The sequence below is a fragment of the Nematostella vectensis genome, chromosome 12, assembly GCF_932526225.1.
Source record: "Nematostella vectensis chromosome 12, jaNemVect1.1, whole genome shotgun sequence".
Classification (NCBI taxonomy): Eukaryota; Metazoa; Cnidaria; class Anthozoa; order Actiniaria; family Edwardsiidae; genus Nematostella; species Nematostella vectensis.
The window spans coordinates 8,127,029-8,141,629 of NC_064045.1; the positions used below are offsets into that span (position 1 = coordinate 8,127,029).

General features: G+C 37.1%; 1 protein-coding gene across 4 annotated transcripts in view; it reads left to right on the forward strand.

The window, feature by feature from the left end:
* The first annotated feature begins 249 nt into the window (after positions 1–249).
* Positions 250–14,601, forward strand: part of LOC5509572 (protein tweety homolog 3) — a 32,980-nt gene continuing 18,628 nt past the window's right edge. For 2 of the 4 annotated variants that reach the window (XR_007305294.1, XM_048720176.1), the window contains exons 1-9: positions 250–435; positions 1,629–1,807; positions 2,282–2,393; positions 3,471–3,673; positions 3,997–4,092; positions 4,466–4,538; positions 13,550–13,625; positions 13,760–13,815; positions 14,404–14,469. Coding sequence is in view for 2 of the 4 variants with exons in the window: in XM_048720176.1 (XP_048576133.1) it covers positions 292–435; positions 1,629–1,807; positions 2,282–2,393; positions 3,471–3,673; positions 3,997–4,092; positions 4,466–4,538; positions 13,550–13,625; positions 13,760–13,815; positions 14,404–14,469 (1,005 nt within the window). In the remaining 2 variants the exon portion in view is untranslated. The remainder of the gene's footprint in view (positions 436–1,628; positions 1,808–2,281; positions 2,394–3,470; positions 3,674–3,996; positions 4,093–4,465; positions 4,539–13,549; positions 13,626–13,759; positions 13,816–14,403; positions 14,470–14,601) is intronic. The other 2 variants (XR_007305293.1, XM_048720175.1) reach the window with 1 other exon arrangement.

Genomic DNA, 14,601 nt, shown 5'->3' on the forward strand with positions numbered 1-14,601 from the left:
GCAGAGAAAAACGCCGCCAAAATAAACTTTTGAAGGACATCAGTCTGAATTTGCCCGTTTCATATCCGTATCATATGTTTATCAGATAAAAATAGTTATTTTTGCACAAATGAATTATGATAAGCGCCGGATAGGCGCACCCCCTTGCTTTCATGCAAAACAAAAACAGAAGGTAAAGAAAATGATAGTACAATCGGGAAGGGTTATTTTCAGCACCTTTTGCTTTTGTGCATTGGGGAAAAAGCAAACCATAAATTAGTTGCCGCGTGGGGCCTGGGTTCTACAGCATCGATGTCCAAGATGGCGGGCGACTATTGTTTACAGGAAAAGATTCCTTCTTCCCTTGCGACATTTTATCATTTCTTGCCCCGAGCAAACTTTTATTTCCTAAACACTTCGTCTACTTTTGCTCCTACCGAGGACGAATACCAGCAGGTAGGGTGTAATTTGTTGTGTAATATTTCGTAAAATGCTTGCGATACTTTCCAAAGGGAAATTCGAGACGTTTTGCTGCGCAACACTTCAATTGAAAGTTACAGTTCACATTTGCATTTTTGTTTGTCATTATCTCTATCACAGCCTATGAAATTTAGATTTAATGGTTTTAAGAGATATGTGTTGTTTGTGTGTTGTCTCCCTAAAAGAAATATGTCTGCTTCGGTTGGGAATTGTCCACTTCCGTCTGCCCTGATAAAAATAATATTGGACTTGCGCTAAAAGATCACAATGGCCTTTTGGGGGGCCAATTCAAGCAAAAATAGACATAGAAATAACTGCGCCTGTCTCTTCATAGAGCGACGAAAAAATGAAATATTTAAATGAAAATAAACCCTTCCTGAAAAGAACATTTTTCCTTTATTCATAAGCACTAATTGAGTTGGCTTACTAATTTGTTGCTGTTATTTTGCTACTAAAAGCTTGAGTGTGCAGTAATTTGCCACCCAAAAACTCATGTGATCTCTTAGCCCCCTATTGTCCTCTATTGCGCAGAGCCAAACTTTCACAATCGGGAAATGCCATCAAGTAGGAGCTTTATTATTTTTATTTTGTGGATGTGTTTTTCGTTTGATGGTGTACCTGTTAGTTTATTCCTCAGGTAGCCAAAGGGGGAGGGGGGTCAAGGGAGTAAGGGCCTAACTGGTCAACTCCCACTGGATTTTACTTGATTTTTTTACCAGACCATAATGTTAATTGGGGAAGAAATTTATAACCTACAGCAGAAAAAATGGAAATATCGCATACAACACAGAAGGGTGAGGTTTTGAAGAGCATGTGTGACACCCCAACATTTCTAAGTTTCCAGCTAATCATCACGTACCAAGGGCAAATCCAGTGCACAGCAGTACTACTTAATACCGCAATACCACCATTTAAAAAGCAAAATCTTGCATCTCACCGTGTTTTGAAATACCATATCACAGCATGTTTTTTGCTCTTTCACTGCAATCTCATACAAAAAAGGGCCAATACCAGATAAACACAACATCTCCCCCTTAATTTATTTGTGTTGTTGAGGTTTATGGTAACCAGCTTTATCACTAGAATTTTGTCAAGAACTTATATTTGTTATTAAATGTTTGTCAGTGTCTTGGAATTCCTAGTAATTTATTTTCCAATTTAATCTACAGTCATTGGTTCTCTATGGCTCAGCCATCGTCGTTATTGGTTCTGTGGTATCATTCTTGCTATTTATACATTTCCTTGTCTTCTGTGCTGCAACCTGCTGCAGACGTCCTGTGATTCGCAAGCGACCCAAGCGCCTGGCCATTCTCGCTATACTCTTTTGTCTGTCTACCTTAGTATGTAGGTAAGCGAAGAGGAAATTGCTCCAGAAAATGCTACTTTGCAAAGAGCCTGTTATTTTCACACACTTTTGATTGACTGCTTGCAGCTCCATCGAACATCAGTAAAAAAAAGAGAAAAATGTCTGTGTTGCGAGCATCATTGTATGCCTCCACAGGCTACGGGTTGTCACAGAGCAATAAACTAGTGTAAACAAACCGATGGCCTGTGGTGACCTAACACATGCTACACAGACATATATTTCTCTTATTTTACTGACGTTTGCCAACTGTAACTGCAAACAGTCTACACTTTTCATAATCCAAGTTCTCTTTTTACGCATTTAGACCAAAGAAGCACAAAAGGTTTATTACCCTTGACCATACCAGTATGATATAATGCAGCTTCACATTTTGAATCATGATTGATTTCTTACTTTAATGGCTGCCTGATTGCCTTTACCTACAGATTGAGTCAATAACTGTTTTTTTTCTTTAAGTGCCTGCCTGATTGCTGCTTATGTCTTCAATGACAAAGTGGAACAAGGTGTCAACTCTGTTACCATAGCGATAGGCAATGTGAACAGTACTCTTGTGGATTCACAGATGCAGGTGGGGATAAATGGCTCAAAGCAGCTGCAGGGCATTTCAATGCATCTTTAATCCCCACCAAAATTGTTGACCCATTTCGCAAAATCAGTACCACTTTTCGCACATATGGGTGCATACAGGTTAACCACTTGTCAAGCACATCCATTTCCCTCCTCCCCCTAAACCAATGTTGTTGACTTACTGAAGGCCTGGAACTCAGCTATCACATACTAACGATAGGCACTCAACATTGGCATGGGGGAGGGGGGGAGGAGGGGGGAGCATTTATTTGTGGCACATGTGATTGCCAGATATGGAATTTTGTAAAGGTGTAGCTTAATCGGTGAATAGGTCAACTAGTTTTGGCACAGATTGTAGCTAACACAATGGGACACAAATTTTGAAGCCGTATCTTCAACTGCTCCATAGAAACTCAAAGAATTTGGGTCTCTAACCCAGGTACTTTGTATGTGAGAAGATGTTTGCTTGCATGGTATCATAGGACATTTTCCCCAATGATTCTGTCTCTGTGACCGGTCAAATCAACGTTTAAACTTTTTGCTCTTGATGAAGAGATTATCGTTCAAAACGTCAGTCAAAATGTTCTTAGATAGATATATTTATTTCCCATCGTACAAAGTATTTACTGTTTGTGGTTTTGTTGGAGGCAATGGAAACATTCTAAATGAATAGAAAACTGCACAATTAAACATTGAATGTTTTTGATATTGTATACAATACACTAAAAACTGGTATTCAACTCTGCCAAATTTTAATAAGACTTCTTCAGGGCAGACTGAAGAAGTCTTATTTAAAGACAAAAATTTGGCAGAGTCAAATACCAGTTTTTGGAACATTGTACCTTATTCTTCTGGTTTACGATCACAGCTATTTGGGCCTTTTGTATTGATTTGTTTTGATATTATATAAATATACATAACATTGGCTTGTTTTATGGCCCATATCTGGCAATCACATGTGGGGGGATGGCCCTAGGCATAAAACAAAAATTTACCATAAGAGTGTTTTGTTTTGTAGTTTGTTTGTTTGCTGGTATGAGTATTTTGTTTGGATAATGCTTAAGTTTCTGTTCTCCAGGTGGCATCAATTCAGAACATCATGGTTGACATTCGCCAGACGGTTGAAAGCATCAAGATGTTGCCAAATATTCCCAAGGAGGGGAGACTGGCATTGGCAAATATCGAGACATTTACCATCACTATTATTGATACAGTTGGGAAAATAAAGCCTACTACCCTACCAGATATCAATATCTACATCACCAATGCAGAATGTTATAGGTTTGTTAGTGGCCTTTCTCCTCGATTATCTTAGTTATCTTAGGTGTATTTTTCTAAAATTCACTTGCACAATTAGTTGACAATACAGAACCATGATTGGCTGAGAGGGGGGGAGGGGTGCACAGTCATAGGTATCATATTAAAAAACATAGTAATTGAAGATTCCTTAATAAGGAATGACCACTTTTTGTACCCCAAGAGGGGTACGCGTGCACCCTAGGCACCCACCCCCTGTGTTTGTGCCTTCAATATTGACTTTAAGTTGTGCTAATGTGGTACATAAAGGGTACATAACAATGAATGGGACATCTCTCCCTCCACAGATGGTGGACATCATTTGGTATTGTTAGCCTGTCTGCCTTGAATTGCTTGTTGGCATTGTATTCCTTGCTCAGGAAATGTAAAACTGGATTTAGCATGTGAGTAAATCTTGTCTGTCAACTCTTTGTCCCTATATTGACATCCTCTGTTATAATTCCCATATTCAAACATTATCAACATCCCCTTGTTATCTTTCTGTTAATTAATTGCCTCCTAGCCTGTAGAACTGTATGTCTGTGCTCATAATTACAAGCCTGTCCAACTGAGTGTCTGTCTGTCTTCATAGCTACTAGCATGTGCAACTGTCGGTCTGTCTTTATAGCTACTAGCTTATCAAATTGTCTGTCTGTCTTCATAGCTACTAGCCTGTCAAACTGTCTGTCTGTCTGTCTTTATTGGTAGCCCCTAAAACTGTCCAACCTGTCTTTTGCCATACTGTTAGATTTGCCCAAATGTTCTTTTTCTCTACAGATTTACAATGCTTGGAACTTTGGCTTATTTCCTTAACTGGGCTCTCATTGGACTGCAGCTGGTGGCCAGTATTGTAAGTCAATTCGAATTTCCTGCTCTTTTGTATTTATCCCATTTGATTACCACAGATGTTCTTGGGCATCTAAGCCTGCCACACAAATTATGGTTACTCAGGTTTCGGTTTATTTTATTTGCTAATTCCAATAAGCCTGGGCCAGGCAGGTAACGCACAGATAACCTAAACATTTCCCTGCAGTCATTGTAAAGGCAAACAACCATATGGTGATATCAGCTGGAACTGGAACCTATATCATTATCACTTTCAGTCAAAACATACAGTAAGTTGGTGCCTGATATCATTACCACACTGAGCTGAAACATACAGTTGGTACTTGATATTATTACCACACTCAGTAGAAACATACAGTTGGTACTTGATATTATTACCACACTGAGCTGAAACATACAGTTGGTACTTGATATTATTACCACACTGAGCTGAAACATACAGTTGGTACTTGATATTATTACCACACTCAGTAGAAACATACAGTTGGTACATGATATTATTACCACACTGAGCTGAAACATACAGTTGGTACTTGATATTATTACCACACTGAGCTGAAACATACAGTTGGTACCTGATATTATTACCACACTGAGCTGAAACATACAGTTGGTACTTGATATTATTACCAAACTGAGCTGAAACATACAGTTGGTACTTGATATTATTACCACACTGAGCTGAAACATACAGTTGGTACTTGATATTATTACCACACTGAGCTGAAACATACAGTTGGTACTTGATATTATTACCACACTGAGCTGAAACATACAGTTGGTACTTGATATTATTACCACACTCAGTAGAAACATACAGTTGGTTCTTGATATTATTACCACACTGAGCTGAAACATACAGTTGGTACTTGATATTATTACCACACTGAGCTGAAACATACAGTTGGTACCTGATATTATTACCACACTGAGCTGAAACATACAGTTGGTACTTGATATTATTACCACACTGAGCTGAAACATACAGTTGGTACTTGATATTATTACCACACTCAGTAGAAACATACAGTTGGTACTTGATATTATTACCACACTGAGCTGAAACATACGTACTTGATATTATTACCACACTGAGCTGAAACATACAGTTGGTACCTGATATTATTACCACACTGAGCTGAAACATACAGTTGGTACTTGATATTATTACCACACTGAGCTGAAACATACAGTTGGTACTTGATATTATTACCACACTCAGTAGAAACATACAGTTGGTACTTGATATTATTACCACACTGAGCTGAAACATACAGTTGGTACTTGATATTATTACCACACTGAGCTGAAACATACAGTTGGTACTTGATATTATTACCACACTGAGCTGAAACATACAGTTGGTACTTGATATTATTACCACACTGAGCTGAAACATACAGTTGGTACTTGATATTATTACCACACTGAGCTGAAACATACAGTTGGTACTTGATATTATTACCACACTGAGCTGAAACATACAGTTGGTACTTGATATTATTACCACACTCAGTAGAAACATACAGTTGGTACTTGATATTATTACCACACTGAGCTGAAACATACACGTTGGTACTTGATATTATTACCACACTGAGCTGAAACATACAGTTGGTACTTGATATTATTACCACACTGAGCTGAAACATACAGTTGGTACTTGATATTATTACCACACTCAGTAGAAACATACAGTTGGTACTTGATATTATTACCACACTGAGCTGAAACATACAGTTGGTACTTGATATTATTACCACACTGAGCTGAAACATACAGTTGGTACCTGATATTATTACCACACTGAGCTGAAACATACAGTTGGTACTTGATATTATTACCACACTGAGCTGAAACATACAGTTGGTACTTGATATTATTACCACACTGAGCTGAAACATACAGTTGGTACTTGATATTATTACCACACTGAGCTGAAACATACAGTTGGTACTTGATATTATTACCACACTCAGTAGAAACATACAGTTGGTACTTGATATTATTACCACACTGAGCTGAAACATACACCAGTTGGTTCTTGATATTATTACCACACTGAGCTGAAACATACAGTTAGTACTTGATATTATTACCACACTGAGCTGAAACATACAGTTGGTACTTGATATTATTACCACACTGAGCTGAAACATACAGTTGGTACTTGATATTATTACCACACTCAGTAGAAACATACAGTTGGTACTTGATATTATTACCACACTGAGCTGAAACATACAGTTGGTACTTGATATTATTACCACACTGAGCTGAAACATACAGTTGGTACTTGATATTATTACCACACTGAGCTGAAACATACAGTTGGTACTTGATATTATTACCACACTGAGCTGAAACATACAGTTGGTACTTGATATCATTACCACACTCAGTAGAAACATACAGTTGGTACTTGATATTATTACCACACTGAGCTGAAACATACAGTTGGTACTTGATATTATTACCACACTGAGCTGAAACATACAGTTGGTACTTGATATTATTACCACACTGAGCTGAAACATACAGTTGGTACTTGATATTATTACCACACTGAGCTGAAACATACAGTTGGTACTTGATATCATTACCACACTGAGCTGAAACATACACAGTTGGTACCTGATATTATTACCACACTGAGCTGAAACATACAGTTGGTACTTGATATCATTACCACACTGAGCTGAAACATACACAGTTGGTACCTGATATTATTACCACACTGAGCTGAAACATACAGTTGGTACCTGATATTATTACCACACTGAGCTGAAACATACAGTTGGTACTTGATATTATTACCAAACTGAGCTGAAACATACACAGTTGGTACTTGATATTATTACCACACTGAGCTGAAACATACAGTTGGTACTTGATATTATTACCACACTGAGCTGAAACATACAGTTGGTACTTGATATTATTACCACACTGAGCTGAAACATACAGTTGGTACTTGATATTATTACCACACTCAGTAGAAACATACAGTTGGTACTTGATATTATTACCACACTGAGCTGAAACATACAGTTGGTACTTGATATTATTACCACACTGAGCTGAAACATACAGTTGGTACCTGATATTATTACCACACTGAGCTGAAACATACAGTTGGTACTTGATATTATTACCACACTGAGCTGAAACATACAGTTGGTACCTGATATTATTACCACACTGAGCTGAAACATACAGTTGGTACTTGATATTATTACCACACTGAGCTGAAACATACAGTTGGTACTTGATATTATTACCACACTCAGTAGAAACATACAGTTGGTACTTGATATTATTACCACACTGAGCTGAAACATACAGTTGGTACTTGATATTGTTACCACACTGAGCTGAAACATACAGTTGGTACCTGATATTATTACCACACTGAGCTGAAACATACAGGAGTTGGTACTTGATATTATTACCACACTGAGCTGAAACATACAGTTGGTACTTGATATTATTACCACACTCAGTAGAAACATACAGTTGGTACTTGATATTATTACCACACTGAGCTGAAACATACAGTTGGTACTTGATATTATTACCACACTGAGCTGAAACATACAGTTGGTACTTGATATTATTATCACACTGAGCTGAAACAGTTGGTACTTGATATTATTACCACACTGAGCTGAAACATACAGTTGGTACTTGATATTATTACCACACTGAGCTGAAACATACAGTTGGTACTTGATATTATTACCACACTCAGCTGAAACATACAGTTGGTACTTGATATTATTACCACACTGAGCTGAAACATACAGTTGGTACTTGATATTATTACCACACTGAGCTGAAACATACAGTTGTTACTTGATATTATTACCACACTCAGTAGAAACATACAGTTGTTACTTGATATTATTACCACACTGAGCTGAAACATACAGTTGGTACTTGATATTATTACCACACTGAGCTGAAACATCAGTTGGTACTTGATATTATTACCACACTGAGCTGAAACATACAGTTGGTACTTGATATTATTACCACACTGAGCTGAAACATACAGTTGGTACTTGATATTATTACCACACTGAGCTGAAACATACAGTTGGTACTTGATATTATTACCACACTCAGTAGAAACATACAGCTGGTACTTGATATTATTACCACACTGAGCTGAAACATACAGTTGGTACTTGATATTATTACCACACTGAGCTGAAACATACAGTTGGTACCTGATATTATTACCACACTGAGCTGAAACATACAGTTGGTACTTGATATTATTACCACACTGAGCTGAAACATACAGTTGGTACTTGATATTATTACCACACTCAGTAGAAACATACAGTTGGTACTTGATATTATTACCACACTAAGCTGAAACATACAGTTGGTACTTGATATTATTACCACACTGAGCTGAAACATACAGTTGGTACCTGATATTATTACCACACTGAGCTGAAACATACAGTTGGTACTTGATATTATTACCACACTGAGCTGAAACATACAGTTGGTACTTGATATTATTACCACACTCAGTAGAAACATACAGTTGGTACTTGATATTATTACCACACTGAGCTGAAACATACAGTTGGTACTTGATATTATTACCACACTGAGCTGAAACATACAGTTGGTACTTGATATTATTACCACACTGAGCTGAAACATACAGTTGGTACTTGATATTATTACCACACTGAGCTGAAACATACAGTTGGTACTTGATATTATTACCACACTGAGCTGAAACATACAGTTGGTACCTGATATTATTACCACACTGAGCTGAAACATACAGTTGGTACTTGATATTATTACCACACTGAGCTGAAACATACAGTTGGTACTTGATATTATTACCACACTGAGCTGAAACATACAGTTGTTACTTGATATTATTACCACACTCAGTAGAAACATACAGTTGTTACTTGATATTATTACCACACTGAGCTGAAACATACAGTTGGTACTTGATATTATTACCACACTGAGCTGAAACATACAGTTGGTACTTGATATTATTACCACACTGAGCTGAAACATACAGTTGGTACTTGATATTATTACCACACTGAGCTGAAACATACAGTTGGTACTTGATATTATTACCACACTGAGCTGAAACATACAGTTGTTACTTGATATTATTACCACACTGAGCTGAAACATACAGTTGGTACTTGATATTATTACCACACTGAGCTGAAACATACAGTTGGTACTTGATATTATTACCACACTGAGCTGAAACATACAGTTGGTACTTGATATTATTACCACACTGAGCTGAAACATACAGTTGGTACTTGATATCATTACCACACTGAGCTGAAACATACACAGTTGGTACCTGATATTATTACCACACTGAGCTGAAACATACAGTTGGTACTTGATATCATTACCACACTGAGCTGAAACATACACAGTTGGTACCTGATATTATTACCACACTGAGCTGAAACATACAGTTGGTACCTGATATTATTACCACACTGAGCTGAAACATACAGTTGGTACTTGATATTATTACCAAACTGAGCTGAAACATACACAGTTGGTACTTGATATTATTACCACACTGAGCTGAAACATACAGTTGGTACTTGATATTATTACCACACTGAGCTGAAACATACAGTTGGTACTTGATATTATTACCACACTGAGCTGAAACATACAGTTGGTACTTGATATTATTACCACACTCAGTAGAAACATACAGTTGGTACTTGATATTATTACCACACTGAGCTGAAACATACAGTTGGTACTTGATATTATTACCACACTGAGCTGAAACATACAGTTGGTACCTGATATTATTACCACACTGAGCTGAAACATACAGTTGGTACTTGATATTATTACCACACTGAGCTGAAACATACAGTTGGTACCTGATATTATTACCACACTGAGCTGAAACATACAGTTGGTACTTGATATTATTACCACACTGAGCTGAAACATACAGTTGGTACTTGATATTATTACCACACTCAGTAGAAACATACAGTTGGTACTTGATATTATTACCACACTGAGCTGAAACATACAGTTGGTACTTGATATTGTTACCACACTGAGCTGAAACATACAGTTGGTACCTGATATTATTACCACACTGAGCTGAAACATACAGGAGTTGGTACTTGATATTATTACCACACTGAGCTGAAACATACAGTTGGTACTTGATATTATTACCACACTCAGTAGAAACATACAGTTGGTACTTGATATTATTACCACACTGAGCTGAAACATACAGTTGGTACTTGATATTATTACCACACTGAGCTGAAACATACAGTTGGTACTTGATATTATTATCACACTGAGCTGAAACAGTTGGTACTTGATATTATTACCACACTGAGCTGAAACATACAGTTGGTACTTGATATTATTACCACACTGAGCTGAAACATACAGTTGGTACTTGATATTATTACCACACTCAGCTGAAACATACAGTTGGTACTTGATATTATTACCACACTGAGCTGAAACATACAGTTGGTACTTGATATTATTACCACACTGAGCTGAAACATACAGTTGTTACTTGATATTATTACCACACTCAGTAGAAACATACAGTTGTTACTTGATATTATTACCACACTGAGCTGAAACATACAGTTGGTACTTGATATTATTACCACACTGAGCTGAAACATCAGTTGGTACTTGATATTATTACCACACTGAGCTGAAACATACAGTTGGTACTTGATATTATTACCACACTGAGCTGAAACATACAGTTGGTACTTGATATTATTACCACACTGAGCTGAAACATACAGTTGGTACTTGATATTATTACCACACTCAGTAGAAACATACAGCTGGTACTTGATATTATTACCACACTGAGCTGAAACATACAGTTGGTACTTGATATTATTACCACACTGAGCTGAAACATACAGTTGGTACCTGATATTATTACCACACTGAGCTGAAACATACAGTTGGTACTTGATATTATTACCACACTGAGCTGAAACATACAGTTGGTACTTGATATTATTACCACACTCAGTAGAAACATACAGTTGGTACTTGATATTATTACCACACTAAGCTGAAACATACAGTTGGTACTTGATATTATTACCACACTGAGCTGAAACATACAGTTGGTACCTGATATTATTACCACACTGAGCTGAAACATACAGTTGGTACTTGATATTATTACCACACTGAGCTGAAACATACAGTTGGTACTTGATATTATTACCACACTCAGTAGAAACATACAGTTGGTACTTGATATTATTACCACACTGAGCTGAAACATACAGTTGGTACTTGATATTATTACCACACTGAGCTGAAACATACAGTTGGTACTTGATATTATTACCACACTGAGCTGAAACATACAGTTGGTACTTGATATTATTACCACACTGAGCTGAAACATACAGTTGGTACTTGATATTATTACCACACTGAGCTGAAACATACAGTTGGTACTTGATATTATTACCACACTGAGCTGAAACATACAGTTGGTACTTGATATTATTACCACACTGAGCTGAAACATACAGTTGGTACTTGATATTATTACCACACTGAGCTGAAACATACAGTTGTTACTTGATATTATTACCACACTCAGTAGAAACATACAGTTGTTACTTGATATTATTACCACACTGAGCTGAAACATACAGTTGGTACTTGATATTATTACCACACTGAGCTGAAACATACAGTTGGTACTTGATATTATTACCACACTGAGCTGAAACATACAGTTGGTACTTGATATTATTACCACACTGAGCTGAAACATACAGTTGGTACTTGATATTATTACCACACTGAGCTGAAACATACAGTTGTTACTTGATATTATTACCACACTGAGCTGAAACATACAGTTGGTACTTGATATTATTACCACACTGAGCTGAAACATACAGTTGGTACTTGATATTATTACCACACTGAGCTGAAACATACAGTTGGTACTTGATATTATTACCACACTGAGCTGAAACATACAGTTGGTACTTGATATTATTACCACACTCAGTAGAAACATACAGTTGGTACTTGATATTATTACCACACTGAGCTGAAACATACAGTTGGTACTTGATATTATTACCACACTGAGCTGAAACATACAGTTGGTACTTGATATTATTACCACACTGAGCTGAAACATACAGTTGGTACTTGATATTATTACCACACTGAGCTGAAACATACAGTTGGTACTTGATATTATTACCACACTGAGCTGAAACATACAGTTGGTACTTGATATTATTACCACACTGAGCTGAAACATACAGTTGGTACTTGATATTATTACCACACTGAGCTGAAACATACAGTTGGTACTTGATATTATTACCACACTCAGTAGAAACATACAGTTGTTACTTGATATTATTACCACACTGAGCTGAAACATACAGTTGGTACTTGATATTATTACCACACTGAGCTGAAACATACAGTTGGTACTTGATATTATTACCACACTCAGTAGAAACATACAGTTGTTACTTGATATTATTACCACACTGAGCTGAAACATACAGTTGGTACTTGATATTATTACCACACTGAGCTGAAACATACAGTTGGTACTTGATATTATTACCACACTGAGCTGAAACATACAGTTGGTACTTGATATTATTACCACACTGAGCTGAAACATACAGTTGGTACTTGATATTATTACCACACTGAGCTGAAACATACAGTTGGTACTTGATATTATTACCACACTGAGCTGAAACATACAGTTGGTACTTGATATTATTACCACACTGAGCTGAAACATACAGTTGGTACTTGATATTATTACCACACTGAGCTGAAACATACAGTTGGTACTTGATATTATTACCACACTGAGCTGAAACATACAGTTGGTACGTGGCCACACTCAGTTGACACATACAGTTGGTAAAAACTCTTATTGATCAGCTCAAATTGTGCTGTTATCCATAGGCAATGTCAGATCTGTGCTATGACCCAAGGAGAACCATTGATTTTTATTTGTCAAACAAGGTGCTTCCTATAAGAAGTAAGTATCTCATCCATGCATTGCTTTTACTTTCTTAGAAAATACTCACCTTATGTGGTGTTTCTGACCATAATAGCAGAGATTTCTGTTGTTTCTTAGCTACTGTAATTGTAATTCTTTGATTAATTATACAGACATTGCTAACTACTACATTGATTGCAAGAAATCCAGTGACCACCCTTACAAAAAGGTGTGTTTGTAACATAGGCTAGGACAAGGGGAGTGTGATTTAAGGGAGGGAGGTATGTGAGTTTTTAAAACTTTAGGGTTACGATATGAGATTGATATACTATCTGTTTTCTACCTATTTTGAAGAGCTTAGGAAATTTTGGCATATAGCACTCTCCCCTTACCCTTAGGCTATCTCTGTCAGTGGTATGGGTTTCGTTTCTGAAGCTAGAGGTCCTGGGTTCAAATTGCAACAAGGCCAGCATGATTATTTAACAGAGGTTTGAACTAGCCTCTCTTCATTCAGGACTGTGATCCACTCATCTTCTCACAGGGAGGGAGGCCTGGAGGGAGGGACAGGGAGAGAGGGAGAGAGAGAGAGGGAGTAAGTAAGTAAGGGGAAAAGGGCCAGGGGAGCATTTTTAACTATCTTGCATTGCTTTCAAATATTGCAATGGCATTAGTAAGAGTTCACAGATCTGAACTACCTCACAAAATTCTAATCCCACCCACTTCTCAAGGGAGTAATAGGGAGGGGGAGGGGGCACACAGCAAAATGGTTAACAGATCTAACTAGATTGTCCTAATACATACCACTCATCTGTCACAGTTTGCAGACACTGCAATGCTTGAGTTGGCAAGTGCGGAACAGGTTGTTGAGTGGCTCATCTTACAGGTAGGTTAAACAAATCATTGGAATAATGTACTAATAATGTCACAGCAAAGTATACAGAAAAGTTATCAAACATGACAACATTTACTGTCTAACCCCTCCCAAAGTCTGACCTGTGCAGTAAAGTGATAACTT